Source organism: Mytilus galloprovincialis, chromosome 5 (genome assembly GCF_965363235.1).
Source record: "Mytilus galloprovincialis chromosome 5, xbMytGall1.hap1.1, whole genome shotgun sequence".
Lineage (NCBI taxonomy): Eukaryota > Metazoa > Mollusca > Bivalvia > Mytilida > Mytilidae > Mytilus > Mytilus galloprovincialis.
Genome location: NC_134842.1, coordinates 42,507,156 through 42,524,651, shown reverse-complemented (window position 1 = coordinate 42,524,651; position 17,496 = coordinate 42,507,156). Strand labels below are relative to the sequence as shown.

The following is a 17,496-nucleotide window of genomic DNA, read 5'->3' as shown; positions in this document are numbered from 1 at the left end:
AGATCTATCTGCCCTGGAATTTTCAGATGAATTGGATAATCGGTTGTTAGGTTGCTGTCCCTGAATTGGTAATTTTGAGGAAATTTTGCTGTTTTTTGTTATTATCTTGAATATTATTATAGATAGAGATAAACTGTAAACAGCAATAATGTACAGCAAAGTAAGAACTAAAAATAAGTCAGTATGACCAAAATAGTCAATTGACCCCCTAAGGAGTTATTGCCCTTTATAGCCAATTTTTAACAATTTTCTTAAAATTTGAAGATTTTCAATAACATTTTCCACAGAAAGTACTGTTATAGATAGAGATAATTGTAAGCAGCAAGAATGTTTAGTAAAGTAAGATCTACAAACACATCACCATCACCAAAACACAATTTTGTCATGAATCCATCTGTGTCCATTGTTTAATATTCACATAGACCAAGGTGAGCGACACAGGCTCTTTAGAGCCTCTAGTTTATATAATATTACAAGTAAAAGTAATATTACAAAAAATAGTAATATAATTCTTATATTACTAAAACCTGTAATATTGTTATATTACTGAAATGTGTAATATAGTCTCCATATTACATAAAACAGTAATATTACTAGAAAATGCCTATATTACATAGAACTGTAACATAAGGCTAAAAATCACTAGGTTTTCATACTTTAATTACTATAATAATTTAGACGTATGATGATAATAAATTAATTATTAAACAATTCCAAATAATAATAATAATCCAATTAAAGTACATAGTATCAATTCAAAATAAAAAATCCAAAGTAAAACTATTTTCTCCTTACAATGTAAAATATAAAATAAATGCCAAATTTACTAAATCATAAAATGAACTTAATCTCAAAATCAAAATATAAAAGTCTTAAAAGTATTTTCTAAAATTAAATTATGATTCAGAGATAAATTTTGTCTCAACACTGCACAGTCAACTAGTAGACTGGTAAAACAATCTTTTAGGTCTAGTATAATGACATGAGCATGACGAGTAGTGTGAGGTTACGCTTCCAGAACACTGACTGCTATCTTAAAATATTCTCAAAAATAAAAGGGGAGTCAAAAAATACATTTTTGTCCAAACACTACAAAGTCAACTGGAAGACTGATCGTCAGTCCTACAGGTCCAGTATAATAGACTTTATCAGTGCAAGTTTGGGTTTCCGAAGGGTGACTGCTCATCCAAAATTTTGCAACGATATTTATACTAAAAAACAAAATAACTCAATTTATCCCGACATGTTAATATTACTCTCATTAGCAAAAATAGACTTTAATTAACAACGCCTAATCATATAATGTTTTGATAAAATCTGTGGATGCTAATTGTCGAGCCTGCAACTTTTGTTGCAGAAAGCTCGACATAGGGATAGTGATCCGGCGGCGGTGGCGGTGTTAGCTAACTTCTTAAAAGCTTTATATTTTAGAAGGTGGAAGACCTGGATGCTTCATACTTTGTATATAGATGCCTCATGTTACGAAGTTTCTGTCAGTCACATGTCCAATGTCCTTGACCTCATTTTCATGGTTCAGTGACCACTTGAAAAAAAAGTTCAGATTTTTTGTAATGTTGAATTCTCTCTTATTATAAGTAATAGGATAACTATATTTGATATGTGCGTACCTTGAAAGGTCCTCATGTCTGTCAGACAGTTTTCACTTGACCTCGACCTCATTTCATGGATCAGTGAACAAGGTTAAGTTTTGGTGGTCAAGTCCATATCTCAGATACTACAAGCAATATGGCTAGTATATTCGGTGTATGGAAGGACTGTAAGGTGTACATGTCCAACTGGCAGGTGTCATCTGAACTTGACCTCATTTTCATGGTTCAGTGGTAAGTTATATTAATCTGAAGATCTGTTTACTTTTTTGTGATGATTCTTTATCTTATTTTAGAGTGATCATGTTTATTAAAAATACATGTTGTGCCGTATCTCAGAAACTATTTATGATTATTCCATAAATCTTCACACACTTTTTAGTTATATTAAAACCACAAAAGGAAGATTCAGATTTTTTTTTGGTGGTGATGGTCCAAACTGTTTAGGAATTACGGGCCAAGACCAGTATTTTTCTATCTTTATCTATATAGTCAATCTAGACTTCAAAAAAAGAGTGACGAAAGATACCAGAGGAACAGTCAAACTTATAAATCAACTAAAATAAATTGACAACATGCACCTGGCTAAAAATAAAAAAGACAAACAATAGAACACATGACACAACATAGGAAAATAAAGAATAAGCAACACGAATCCCATCAAAAATTGGGGGTCATCTCAGGTGCTCCAGAATGGTAAGCAGATTCTGCTCCACATGTGGCACCCGTCATGTTGCTTATGTAATAACAAGTCCGGTAAATAGTCTAATTTGGTAGGTCACATTCATGAAAGGGAAGGGGATTGTAGTAACAACATAAGGAACATATCCGATATCATTTGTGAAACAGTTATTTCATAACTTCAACTTATTAATACCTCAAGTAGAAGGTTGCATTGGGATTTTCACACCAAAATGTATGTCGCTTGAAAAATGTCTCACTGAGTCATGAAATGTTTACAGATATGGTGTGTCTGAATGATCTTGATGTGAATGTTTCTTTAAATTTAATTTCTTATTGTCTGTTGATAAGTTTATCTTGCTGTTAAAAAGTGTTATACAATAGTATATATACATGTGTATATTTAAAAAACTGACTGCATGACAAATCTCAAGTGACTTAAGAAAATAATGTGATTCTAATTGTCTAGTTTATTGAAATATTTTCTTCTTTTTTCACTTTTTTTATAATTTATTGTCTTAGTTCACTTTTTTGAAAATTTTGCTTTTCAATGTTTTATATACTCATCCTCTAATGCTGTTTTATTTGATATTTTAGCAATCCATGGTGAATTTAAGTCACCCAGAAATACTGACAATAAAGAATGTAACAAAAGATAATGCTGGATGGTATGGTTGCTTGATTTCTATTCCACTTGGTAGATATTACCAGACTGCCTGGCTAACAGTTTTAGGTAAAGGCTTAGATAAGAATGAGAAATGTTTGTTTTTCACCAAGAAATAATACGTCTTAGAGCAAAATATTCACATAAAAATGATTTAATCGTTTGGAGAATTTAATTATCAATTTTCGATTACATCATTATCAATAAATTTTTTATAGACTGTCATAAAAATAGGAGGTTTGGCATCATGAAAATTGGAAATGTACAGTTTTTTCTTAAAAAATTAATTCTTTTAATGCCGCCACAACTGAAACGTCATATTATTTTACCCCTGTCAGTGTCTCTCTGTATGTCATTCCCATTATGGGTTTACAGTTATTCCACTTAACTCCTCCTACAGTTTGAATTCTAGGAAGTTTTCACTCTGATGTCTGTTTGTAGTCTTTGTACATGTATTGAAGGTGTGCATGTGGTCAGGGTTTTGATTTTGTTTAATATTTGCTCTTAATCATTTTTTGTAGTAGTTACTTGCATAAGGGGAGCTCGCATACAGATAATTGTCCTACAGTTTTATGCTAGGAAGTGTTCACTTAGTTGGTGGTTTTTCCATTTTTTGTGCATGGGGTCAGGATTTTGATTCTTATTTATATTTGCTCTTTTGGGTGATAATATAATTTACCTTTGTCATATTTAAGGTAAAGTGTTAGACAGGTATTTTTAAATAAGACTTTGCATCTGCAGGGGCATCATTTGTGTCTGTCAAAGAAATCCAACATTGACTTTGCTATAAAACAGTTTCAGAGTGAAGTGTGGCCAGGGATTTCACTTAGTCTAGTTTGTATTGTGTAATAATTAAATTTTGTATGTCATACATGTGATTCTTCCGATGGGAGTCGAAATCTCTTGTTTTTCAGACCCTCTTCCATCCCTCCCATTAAAATTTGAAATCTACAACTTTTGAAAATGTCAACATCGAAAAAGTTTCAGTAAACATTTTTGTTTACAGAATTAAAACTGACAGGGTAAAACTCTTGAGAAACTCGAAATTGATATCGGAAAAGTCTGTAAAAACAGAAGGTCACCATTTCTTTTTCTTGTTTTTGTGTCGTAAGGTAAATAGCTTCGAGTAATCAATGAAGGTGTTTATTATTAGACTATATATACAGCAATAACAAATTATTGGCAATTACCTGGTCATCAACTAGCTAGTTTAAGACACACGTCTGGATGATTAAAAGTGAAATACTGACAATGGATTAAGATGTAAAAAAAAAGACTTTAATTTGATGCTGTTGAAAACATTGAACAGTTATAGTACTGAACCTCAAAGACAAATGTCTTAATGAAATCAAATACGATATTTATGGCTTGTTTTCTATCTAAACCAATGGAATACCTAAGTATAAGTATGTTTGTCTTTGAAAATTCTAAATTTTTATAATTTGATGAAATGCAAACTATGTTATCCCATAGACATATAATGTATTATACATGTATGTCTCTGTTATTACCAAATACCCTAGCAACAAATTAAAAACAACCAATTATCTAGCCATATTTTCTCTGCCTGGAGATCTGATTTTAAATTGTACAAGTCAAGTGCCATTGGGTCAAGATCATGCTTACTACACTTCTTGCCAAGCTGACTATGGTGACCCTAATGACTTTATTAAACATATTGAGACAGCTACCTACCAGAAAGCCACTGCTCAATAGTGTTACCAAAGTTGACATTATGTAGCTTAAGCAGAGATACTTTTTACCAACTATATATGATGGCTGATCACTTTATCTTAACTTTATATATGTAATAAATAAATATTTGAAACCCCCTTATCTTATATTTCTATCAAGTAAAAATGGCTATGCAGGTGCTTAAAGTATAGAACACTTACAAAAAAGGAGAATAAGCAGTTTTAACACCAAAAATAATCATGGCGTTCATCGTTAAAAATGTTGAATTTGATACACACTTTAGAGTAACTTATGTAGTGGGTTATTCAGTGTGCACCACATTTTTTTTAATGATATTATTCCTTCATAGACAGAAAAAAATATTACAATCATTCCTAAAATAAAGACTTTTAACAATTAAAAGTTTGATGAGGAGGAAAAAAGGATTGAATTGGATATAAATATTGTAGATAAGCCAGCTATTGAGCTGACACATATTTACCATTTCCTTTCAAACATATTATTTCATCTTTTGAAAACTTTTTAATTACAAATACTTTAATTGCAGATGAACAAGCAGAAGCAGTAGACATTAGGTCAGGAGGAACAAACGATAAAGAGCAAATAGTAATCTACATTATCGGTGGTGTCGCATCAGTAGTTGTTCTCTTCCTGTTACTCCTGATATTTATATGTTATAGACGTTACAAGAGGGTTCAGTCCAGCAAATATAGAAATGTCAAGAGAGTAATTGTCATGACACAGGCTAGTTTCAATATTCAAACATATTTTATTACTGATAAGTTCAAATACAAGTGCACAAAAAAGAATATGTTTGACTTATTCGGTTATAATTAGGAAATGAAGTTTTATGAGGAAGTTGTCTTTATATGGTGTAAAAGTTACAAAGTAAGTCTTAAGAAAGGAAGATTATTGAGATTCATTAAATGTTCATCAGTAATGTTTAGATTATGAAAATAGAGATATTCAATCTAGACAGAATCTAATTTAGTTTTAAGGAAGTTTTTGTCAATTTTAGATTTGAATATTTATAACAGCTTTGCATCTGGACTTGCTTCATTTATTATTAGCGATAGTCTGTGTGCTCTTCAAACTTTTATGATGTTTATTTCTATTACAAAATCATGATAATTAAAAAAATGACATGGATTTGCACACAAATTTGAAACAGGTATACATTTTAATTTCATATCAGAATGTTTTGCATCAATTCCAGAATGAGAATTACCATCCATACAAATCTTATGATGGTACACAACCATTTGTTTTACCCTCAATCAGAATTGAACCTGGTCCAAGAAGACGCTTGTCATCTGATTTGACCATGATGTCAGAGTATGATCTCCCTCTGGACAAACACTGGGAATTTAGACGGCAACAGTAAGTTAAAGCATAACATTGACCATTCCATGAAAGTTATCATACTGTAAAGACATATATATTGACTCATGACAACATTTTAACTTATATCTGTCGACCCACAAATAGCATTGCTCACTGTTTCTGACATCCAGATTGTTTCTTTGGTTAAAAGCTGTATAATGACCTGATATTTGATTGGTTGTATCAATTTTCAGATGAATTCAATAGATATTGTAACCACTGTAGTATGAAATATAACAAGAAGTTTTTCCAAAAACTCTTTTTTTCCAAGGTTTAACATTTTCTCATATATATACTGGAATCATTAGGGCTCAACAATAACACTTGTCTGATTGTCTTGTACTGGAGGATAAAAAGGTCAGACAAGTAAAAGCTATATCAATATTAATTTAATTTAACAGGTTTATATGCTCTTATAATATACTAGATTATGGAGTGTGTGTCCGAGCGAGAATATTTAGTCAGACGTCAGTCGCTACCCTGATATACCCTATCTTTTTTGGGTAATTAATACAGATAGCGTTTGACATCTTTAGCTGAACAGATTTATCATTTTTTCATAACTTAATTCATTGTATGCTGGTTCATATTCTGGACACCAGTCTTTGCTCCTTTCTAATATAATTCACAAACAAAAAACAAATAGGAAGCTTAGAAATGGAAAAATATTAAATACTTAACTCGTTCAAAGGGTAATTACACGTCTCAATCTTCAAAATCGCCTATCTAAAAATACTACCATCGCTAACATTTTTAAAAATAAAAATCGTGGTTACCCTTCTATCGATAAGTGTCATGCCAAAAAATGAGTAACATGTCCCTGTCTTTCCACCAACAATACGGTAAGGTCCACACTTAATGGTCGCTCATTTTCTTTAAAATTTGAAACTGATATAACTTGAAAAACAAACAGTCTTATTTATTTACTCACATGAAACAAACCAGGATGCGGTATTCAGTACGTAGGTTAAACTGGTCGATATTTATCTAAACGCACTCAAGAAAATAACCCAATAAATTCAAAAGTATCATTTATCAACACCTTAAGAAGCACAGTCATCTTATCAAATATTTAGCAGTTCAACCTTTGGAAGAAGTAAATAAGCAGCCTGGTGAATCTCATTCAAAGTTTGTACAATCACGGAAAATAATTGAATTAAATTAGATTAAAAAATATCAAGAACTGATACTGTTAACATTTTGGATATTGTTTCTAAAACTGTTCGAAAAAAAAACATTCTCATGGTCGTAGAAAAAATCACAATCAAAGAAAATTTCGGACCAATCACACCAATATTTCGGACCTAATTTCTATTTCAAAAAACAACAGCAGACATTATCTGTTAACAAAGCTCTGTTCATTACCGATTAATAAGTTAAATAAAATTTTAGAGGATTGCAACACAATTTCATATAGCAGTCCTAAGTACGAAATTGTTCAAATTATAATGGCATATTGTTATTCTAAACTGTTTCCTAAAATTGATCGTCCTGAAGATCATAAAAAACATTTTATTAAAATAAAGTATGTCAATAAAGGTTTTGATTTTGTAAATATTGCTGGTATTTTTAACAACCATTCTGTTAAAGAACAAATTCCTGGATATTTTGATAATACTGAGCTCCCTCTTATTTGTTATATTTACAAGAAATCTACATGGAAATTTGTGTTAAATTATAGCCAATTGTGTAAAGATTTTAATATCAGTGAAAATACACCTACTTCATGTAATTGCAGTAATTCCAAATACATTTATGGACCAATTTCCCATGTTATAACAGGAGATCTTAACATATTTCAAGACGGAGAGTTAAAATAATTCCTCAGTAAAGGACCTAATTATCTTCCCCAGTCAATTATAAATTGGAATGAGTGTCGTAATATCATCCATGACTCACTCTGTACTTACTGTATGAAATGGATAAAACTGGAAAAAGCTGACAAAAAATTCGACTTTATAATAAAAACAAGATACAAATCCAATGAATTTACATTGACATGCCTATCAGACGGTGCCTCATATGCAAGTCTGATTTGACTTGGCATTGTTAAAAAGTAGATCCTAAGTTCTGTGACATTACTAGTTTCAGTTTCTCTTGACTAATAATTTTTGAAAAATATTTAAAAAGATATAAAACTAACTTCTGTTCTATTGTTTTAAATTTCTTTTGTTCCTTGAATCAACTTATAATGCAAAGTCCTCCTGGACAAGTTGAAAAAAATGTTATTGTAGAGGCCTGATCATGCAATACAATGTGAGAAACTTGATTTTCTGGTAATTTTTTAAAAGAGCAAATATAACATTCTCACATTAACTAGATAAAAAAAAACATGTGTCTCGGTACAAAATTGTTCAAAAACACTGAAAATTGTAAATCATTAGTAATAAATGGTTTAACCCATTAAAACATTTAATCCATCACTGCAAATGTTTGCACCTGTCCTAAGTCAGGAATCTGATGTACAGTAGTTGTAGTTTGTTTATATAATTTATATGTGTTTCTCGTTTCTTGTTTTTAGCTCACCTGGCCCGAAGGTCCAAGTGAGCTTTTCTCATCACTTGGCGTCCGTCATCCATCGTCGTTAACTTTTATAAAAATCTTCTCCTCTGAAACTACTGAGCCAAATTTAACCAAACATGGCCAAAACATTATTAGGGTATCTAGTTTAAAAATTGTGTCCAGTGACCCGGCCAACCAACCAAGATGGCCGCCAGGGCTAAATATAGAACATAGGGGTAAAATGCAGCTTTTGGTTTATAACTCAAAAACCAAAGCATTTAGAACAAATCTGACAAGAGTGAAATTGTTTATCAGGTCAAGATCTATCTGCCCTAAAAATTTTAGATGAATCGGACAACCTTTTGTTGGGTTGCTACCCCTGAATTTTGCTGTTTTTGGTTATTATCTTGAATATTATCATGATTATAATAGATAGAGATAAACTAAACAGCAATAATGTTCAGCAAAGTAAGTTTTACAAATAAGTCAACATAACCGAAATGGTCAGTTGACCCCTTTAGGAGTTATTGCCCTTTATAGTCAATATTTAACCATTTTTCATAAATCTTAGTTATCACCAAAACACAATTTTGTCATGTCCTTGAATATTCACATAGACAAAAGTGAGCGACACAGGCTCTTTAGAGCCTCTGGTTTTATATAGATTAGAACGTTGGTTTTCCCGTTTGAATGGTTTTACTCTAGTAATTTTGGGGCCCTTTATAGCTTGTTGTTCAGTGTGAGCCAAGGCTCTGTGTTAAGGCCGTACATTGACATATAATGGTTTACTTTTATAAATTGTCATTTGGATGGAGAGTTGTCTCATTGGCACTCATACCATATCTTCTTATATCTAAGAAAATGTGTACAACTATTAGAATTTTATTTAGTTATATATATATGGTTACATCAATCAGTATCTCAATATCTAAATGAATATGAGATGAAATAATTTATTTTATTTTTATTGTTATAGGTTATCACTTGGTGAACCTCTTGGGGAAGGAGCATTTGGTAAAGTTTTTAAAGCAGAAACTGTTGGTTTAAATAAAGCTCCAACAACTGCCATAGCAGTCAAGATGTTGAAGGGTAAAATTTACTTATATATTTTAGATCAAAAATCAAATAGTATTAATGAAAACTGGATTTATGCTTAGGTTTTCTTTTTTTATTAGACAAGCATAAAATTTTGGGAAATAAGAATTGAATTTTTTCCATCTTTTTTATCTTTATTGAAAAATTTGCATTGTTATGGCCCTGCAACGAATATGGCCCGCAACAAAGATGTCGGTGCCATATAGTTTTATCCATGTCCGTAATTCGGTCATTCCGTAATTCTGTCATTCCGTCATTCCATCATTCTGTCATTCCCTAATTCCACAACTAGGAATTGTTAAGTTTCAGTTTTGTTCCGCTTGGCTCATTTTTGCTATAATTATGGGCTTTGAACTTTGATAATTTTTTGAAAATCACAGTTAAAAGGATGAATTGTTTGAGTATAAAGGACAAGATTATAAATATCCAATTAATGTTCTGATTCAAACAATAAAATAATTACAAATCAATTAATGTCATTAGTGCTGTAATGAATTGTTAAAATCTCAATACTTTTATTTTTTGTTTGATGATTCTAGCTGTTAATCTGGATTATCCCACCTCAATCAACAGGCCTTGAAGTAATAAATATTTGAGTCAGTTTTTTGTACTTAAACAAATAAAAACCAATCAAAATGCTGGATTTTATGTTTTGAGCAAGATTTTTGTGCTCCGAGCACTGAGCAAAGTTTTATGACTTCAACCCCAGGTCTAATGAATGTCAAAACAAATCAGTGAAAAGGTATTTATAAAAATAAACTTCTCATAGAATAAATCATCACTTTACAATATTATGTCACATGACTGACCAACATGACTTGTGATCACCTGATATATTATATGGTTTATCTTTTCAAAATGAGTGTTGTTTATTCAATTTTCATACACTTTTCTTCAACTCTTCACATACAAAACAATAAGTTATGACAACAAGGAACACAACTCTAGGCTGATTTAACCAATAACAAAAGCTTTATTGTGTCTTCAATATTAAGACAATTGGCAAATTTCCGGATTGCAAAACATATTGACAAATTTACACGAAAAACGTAACAACAAAGATATAAAATGTATTTTATTTGAATAAAACATGACAAATCAAGAATATTAATATTATAACACATAAAAAACAATCAAGGTTTGAGCAAAAAAAATCCTTACTTTTCACTTCAATTGGAAATTTCTTGGTCCAATTTTGGACCTGAAAAAAAACTAAGAAAATATTTGTAGTCATGTATAACACACAGGGTATAAATGTAAATGTGTTCGTTATACATACCAAAAGACAGTACTCCTTATTACATAAACATGGATAGTTTGTAGGATCGATTAAAACCCATTTTAATGTCCCATTTATTATGCCCCATTTTGGTGCATTATGTTTTCTGTTCTGTGCGTCCATTCATTCGTTCTTTTGTCTGTCCATTTGTTCAGCTGTCCATCCATTGGTTCGTTCTTCCGTCCGTTTGTCCTTCCGTCTGTCTGTCCCGCTTCAGGTTAAAGGATTGGTTAAAGTTTTTGGTAGAGGTAGTTTTTGATGAAGTTGAAGTCCAATCAACTTGAAACTTAGGGCTCATGTTTTCTATTTTATAATCTTTGTAATTTTTATGCCAAACTAGAAATTTTCCCCCATTTTCAAGGTCCACTGAACATAGAAAATAATAGTGTGGATGGGCTATTCATGTACTGGGGACACATTCTTGTTAGCTATAACCATTTGAGCTTATGTTATCACTAATGACTTGGCCTCCATCATCATCTGTTGTTAACTATTTCAAAAAACCTTCTCTGAAACTACTGGGCCAAAGATTTCAAACTTTAACAAAAAAAAATTTCCTTAATGATCTGGTATCTTGCTTATAAATTGTATCCGAAGTTTTGATCCATCGACAAACATGGCTGCCATTGTTGGGTTCCTGCCACTAAATTGGTTATTTTAAGGATTTTTTTTAGTTTTTGTATGAAATTAATTAAAGATAAAGATAAACTGTAAACAGCAAAAAATGTTCAGCAAAGTAACATCTTCAAAAATGTTTTTTATGACAAAAATTGTCAATTGACCCGTTACGGAGTTATTGACCTTTAAGGAAAATTACACAAGTTGTTTTATTTTTTTTTTAACTATATAAATCTTCGCAAATGAATTTAGTATAAATTTGTATTTTATTTCCTTGTACTTCAAGAAACAAAGACACTATGGTTAAAATGGAACAAATGGGTAAAATGCATTTATTTGCTTTTAATGAAAATATGACAGATACAATGAACATTGTATTGGCATTTGTAAGCCTCTTATTATTAAATATAAATTGAAAAGCAAAAACAGTCATTGATGAAAGATTTAAGCAAAAAAACAAACTTGTGAGCAATGCAAGCTCTGCTTGTTCTATTGGGGATCCAAGGCAGTGGTGTAGCCAGGGTTGAAATGATGTGGATGTTTTGCCGAGTCGAGCGAGCCGAAAAATGTTTTGGACCTTTTTGTGCAGAAAATATTTTTTATTTAAGCACATGTACTCCCCCAGAATCCGACACTAGTTAGATTTTTGTTTAAATTCAAAATACCCACCAATTCATATATTTATATTTTTAACCAAATTTTATTGTTTTCTTGAAACTACCATCATTCAATTCATAAATATTTGATGTAAAGTTTCCCCCCCAATCTTCTATTTGACATATCAAAAACCGTTTAAACGGACTCCATTACAGCGGCACTTCTGTATAATTTAGGAACTTCTGAGTATAGGAACTGAAGTGACTTCTCTTTCCAGGAATTTGAATCTACAACCTTTGATTTTTTATTACTGAGCTAAACGCATGCAGGAGACATAAAAATACCGGGCGTCCGATCGTCCGGTATTGTTAGCACTCTCATGTGTACAATTCATGTCAGATTAAGTGAAACTCATATCATAAGCAATGTCTTTGACAATTTTGAAAATAATTCGTAATCAAATATTTTTAACTAGTAATGTCCCTTTGAAATATAAATTGTAATGGAAATCCCATTTCATTTGCTGTGAAGCTTTTATTTCTTTTTATACGACCGCAAATTTTGAAAAAATTTTCGTCGTATATTGCTATCACGTTGGCGTCGGCGTCGTCGTCGTCGTCGTCGTCGTCGTCGTCCGAATACTTTTAGTTTTCGCACTCTAACTTTAGTAAAAGTGAAAAGAAATCTATGAAATTTTAACACAAGGTTTATGACCACAAAAGGAAGGTTGGGATTGATTTTGGGAGTTTTGGTCCCAACATTTTAGGAATTAGGGGCCAAAAAGGGCCTAAATAAGCATTTTCTTGGTTTTCGCACTATAACTTTAGTTTAAGTTAATAGAAACCTATGAAATGTTGACACAAGGTTTATGACCACAAAAGAAAGGTTGGGATTGATTTTGGGAGTTTTGGTTCCAACAGTTTAGGAATTAGGGGCCAAAAAAGGGCCCAAATAAGCATTATTCTTGGTTTTCGCACAATAACTTTAGTATAAGTGAATAGATATCTATAAAATTTCAACACAAGGTGTATGACCACAAAAGGAAGGTTGGTATTGATTTTTGGAGTTTTGGTCCTAACAGTTTAGGAATAAGGGGCCCGAAGGGTTCAAAATTAAACTTTGTTTGATTTCATCAAAAATTAAATAATTGGGGTTCTTTGATATGCTGAATCTAACTGTGTATGTAGATTCTTAATTTTTGGTCCCGTTTTCAAATTGGTCTTCATTAAGGTCCAAAGGGTCCAAAATTAAACTAAGTTTGATTTTAACAAAAATTAAATTCTTGGGCTTCTTTGATATGCTGAATCTAAACATGTACTTAGATTTTTGATTATGGGCCCAGTTTTCAAGTTGGTCCAAACAGGATTCAAAATTATTATATTAAGTATTGTGCAATAGCAAGAAATTTTCAATTGAACAGTATTCAGCAATAGCAAGAAATCTTCAATTGTACAGTATTGTGCAATAGCAAGAAATTTTCAATTGCACAGTATGGTTCAATAGCAAGAAATCTTCAATTGACAGTATTGCGCAATAGCAAGAAATATCTTATTGCACAATATTGTGAAATAGCAATCAATTTTCAGTTATTTGGAGTTATCTTTCTTTGTCCAGAATAGATATTTGTGCAATAGCAAGATATTTTCAATATTCTTTGAAAATTTGAGTTATCTTTCTTTGTCCAGAATAGTAGTTTAATCAACTTAAATCATTGTTTTATACAATATACAATGTATTTTCACTTTTACTACCAACTGATAAATTAAAACAATCTTTACCATTCAGTGATAAAAAGCACTTTTTTTACATTTTAATATTTTATGATGTATTTAAATGAGCAGTTATTGTTGCAAACTCCATTAGAAATTTGAATTAAGATCAGTTTTGGAATAAGGAAAAGGGGGATGTGAAAACAAAATTGGGGGGGGGGGTCAATTTTTCTCATTTCATATTTCATAAATAAAAAGAAAATTTCTTCAAACATTTTTTTGAGAGGATTAATATTCAACAGCATAGCGATTTTTTTTTTTAAGTTCATTAGACCACATTCATTCTGTGTCACCAACCTATGCTGTGTCAACTATTTAATCACAATCCAAATTTAGAGCTGAATCCAGCTTGAATGTTGTGTCCATACTTTCCCCAACCATTCAGGGTTCAACCTCTGCGGTCGTATAAAGCTGCGCCCTGCGGAGCATCTGGTTAGATATTAAAAAAGAAAAAGAAATAAAAGTTTTTTTTAGTTATTCCCTTGTTCCTTGGCCTTTGATAGATAAAATATGACATGTAATGTGCATGGCGGGGAATATTGGATCTTTGTTCTTTACTGAATAAAAATAAAATTAGTATTTGAACCTAAATAGAAACAGGAATTCATAAGCCTAGGACTTATCACGATCTATTACAAATTGATTTGTTTTATCACGTCGTTTACAATATCGCAAGAAACGATATCAGGATATGGTGTTTTAGTTGTTAGTTACTATAGTCAAATGAGAAGCCATCCCTCCACTAGGTTCAATTTCAGATGAAACATGTCCACGGGTCTGCGTATCAGTCCTCTCCGCTTGCCTTAGCTGATGACATAGACTATTTATACGAAGAAAAGTTAACTTGAAACACTATTCTGCGATTCATGTATCAAACTAAATTATCCTAAATGAAAGACCAGGCATACTGCTTCGAAAATGATTGGATGTTATCCTCATATCCTCAGCCTTGTTACATTTTGATACTTCCGATTTAAACTGCTGTTTTTTTTATTTTTGTTTTGTCAAAATGATGTGGATGCTTGAGCATCTGAGCATACATGCAAGCTATGCCACTGCAAGGGGAGGGTTCCTGATCAATGTTTTTGAATGGGGACATATAGTCCTGGGTTGGGACAAATTACTTTTGATTCATTAACATTAGTTTGATACCAATTTTCGTGGGTACAGGTGAACATTGAATTCAAATGTTCATTGAATAACATATTTTGAATAGGCTTTGAATACAGAGATTGGAAAAATTACAAAATCAAATATCCACGATTATGCAAGTTTTAAGCAATCCATGAAAATGAATGAATCCACAGTATTCTTTGAATGTGACCAATGGTTTTATCGATTAATAATTGTCAATATTATTTAAATATTTTAGAGGATGCAACCGATAGAGAATTGACAGATTTAATGCAAGAAATGGAAGTGATGAAATTAATAGGATGCCATGAAAATATTATTAATTTCCTGGGATGTTGTACACAAAATGGTAAGTGGTGTACTTTAAGGGTTAAAAACGATCTTGGTCCAATGGGCAGCACTTGTTGTCTGTCGTCCATATTAAATGTCCGTTAACTTTTAAAAAATCTTCTCCTCGAAATTACACAGGACCCATGCCCTGAGAAAACCATCAACTGCCCCCTGTCTGATTTGCTCCAAATGGTTTAGTTTCAGAGATATATACAAAAATCTGCATTTTACCCCTATGTTCCATTTTTATTCATGTGGGCCATGAGGGTTGGAAGGTGGGGTCATCTGATACATTTTTTAAAGAAAAAACATATTAATTATTATGGTCAAGTATGGTTAAATGTTTCTCAGTAGTTTCATAGAAAGAAGATTACCCACACATGTCAGATTTGCTCTAGGTGTAATACCACCATTGATTTTTCCCTATTAAAATTGAAAAAGGAAATGGGGAATGTGTCAAAGCGACAACAACTCGCCCATAGTCTTTGTTAAATTTGCACTTTTAGAAAAAATGTGCAGAATTTATCTTTGTTACAAATAAAGATATACTTGGCATGAGTAAAGTTTTATCCTGTCCAGTACTATAGAAAAAATTTAACATAACATTTGATTGCATACAAGAAAATAACCATCATTGGAACTTAACCAATCAAAGGAGTAGGAGCAATAAGGCCCTTATTCGGCCCAAAAATTACTGTAAATTAAAAAGTTATCATACATATAGTAGATAAGATGCACACAGATATACAGATTATGTGACGTCATTTAAATATATTGGTAGATAAGGTGTACATCGTAGTTACAAAGCGAGTTAAAGTGGTTGTGAATCGAAATATATATATATATATTATTGTGGAAATTCCAATACGTCACAAAGCAATATGGCGATTGTTTACATCAATGTTGACAATGAGTTGACAATGAGATGATGTGTTGAAACACGAAAAGGAAAATATCTCTCGAATGTGAATAAAATGCATGCAAACGTAAGTGAATCTATATATCAGATATTTTATTTAGTATAAAAGAATGCAGTATTATTCGATTTTGTTTTATAAAGAATATCAATTGTGGTAAATATAAATAATGTGTGTTGCATGAATTTAATATTTGAAATTTCAATATTTTCACAACCATAAAAGAAATTGTGTTTATTTAAATATTATGGAATCTAACATCTGAACAAGAATTTGTGTATTAATATTCATGTCACGTGATAAGATAGGCACGATAGTAGATAAGGTGCACACAGATATACAGATTATGTGACGTCATTTAAATATATTGGCAGATAAGGTGTACATCCTAGTTACAAAGCGAGTTAAAGTGGCTGTGAATCGAAATATATATATATATTATTGTGGAAATTCCAATACGTCACAAAGCAATATGGCGATTGTTTACATCAATGTTGACAATGAGTTGACAATGAGATGATGTGTTGAAACACGAAAAGGAAAATATCTCTCGAATGTGAATAAACTGCATGCAAACGTAAGTGAATCTATATATCAGATATTTTATTTAGTATAAAAGAATGCAGTATTATTCGATTTTGTTTTGTAAAGAATATCAATTGTGGTAAATGTAAATAATGTGTGTTGCATGAGTTTAATATTTGAAACTTCAATATTTTCACAACCATAAAAGAAATTGTGTTTATTTAAATATTATGGAATTATACATTTGAACAAGAATTTGTGTATTAATATTCATGTCACATGATCAGATAGGTACATGGTAGATTAGGTCCACACAGATATACAGATTATGTGACGTTATTTATATATATTAGTAGATAAGGTGTACATCGTAGTTACAAAGCGAGTTAAAGTGGCTGTTATTCGAAAATATATATATTGTTGTGGAAATTCCAATACGTCACAAAGCAATATGGCGATTGTTTACATAATAATAATAAAATTCTTTATTTAATGAAGGTAAAACATTTAACAATTACATGTTAATCTTCAAAAACTATCAATACAAATAAAAAACGTACAAAAATACATACAATATAAAATACATAATACAGTTAAATAAGCACATATGCATTCAGTAGAAGAAGAAAAAGAAATACATTAGTTTCATGCATCTTTATTCTGTTCAGTTAGAAAATAGTTTGAACAGTTGGTCATAAAT

The 17,496-nt window shown here is 31.2% G+C and overlaps 1 protein-coding gene across 4 annotated transcripts in view; it reads left to right on the top strand.

The window, feature by feature from the left end:
- The window catches only part of LOC143075848 (fibroblast growth factor receptor 2-like), a 47,565-nt gene extending 30,296 nt beyond the window's left edge, over nucleotides 1-17,269 (top strand). For 3 of the 4 annotated variants that reach the window (XM_076251428.1, XM_076251426.1, XM_076251427.1), the window contains exons 7-12: nucleotides 2,886-3,021; nucleotides 5,195-5,391; nucleotides 5,864-6,027; nucleotides 9,509-9,621; nucleotides 15,263-15,373; nucleotides 16,646-17,269. In XM_076251428.1, coding sequence (XP_076107543.1) covers nucleotides 2,886-3,021; nucleotides 5,195-5,391; nucleotides 5,864-6,027; nucleotides 9,509-9,621; nucleotides 15,263-15,373; nucleotides 16,646-16,791 — 867 coding nt within the window. In that variant the 3' untranslated portion in view covers nucleotides 16,792-17,269. Of the gene's footprint in view, nucleotides 1-1,232; nucleotides 1,842-2,885; nucleotides 3,022-5,194; nucleotides 5,392-5,863; nucleotides 6,028-9,508; nucleotides 9,622-15,262; nucleotides 15,374-16,645 lie in introns of those variants that run through there. The other variant, XM_076251429.1, reaches the window with a different exon arrangement.
- Nucleotides 17,270-17,496: the final 227 nt, after the last annotated feature.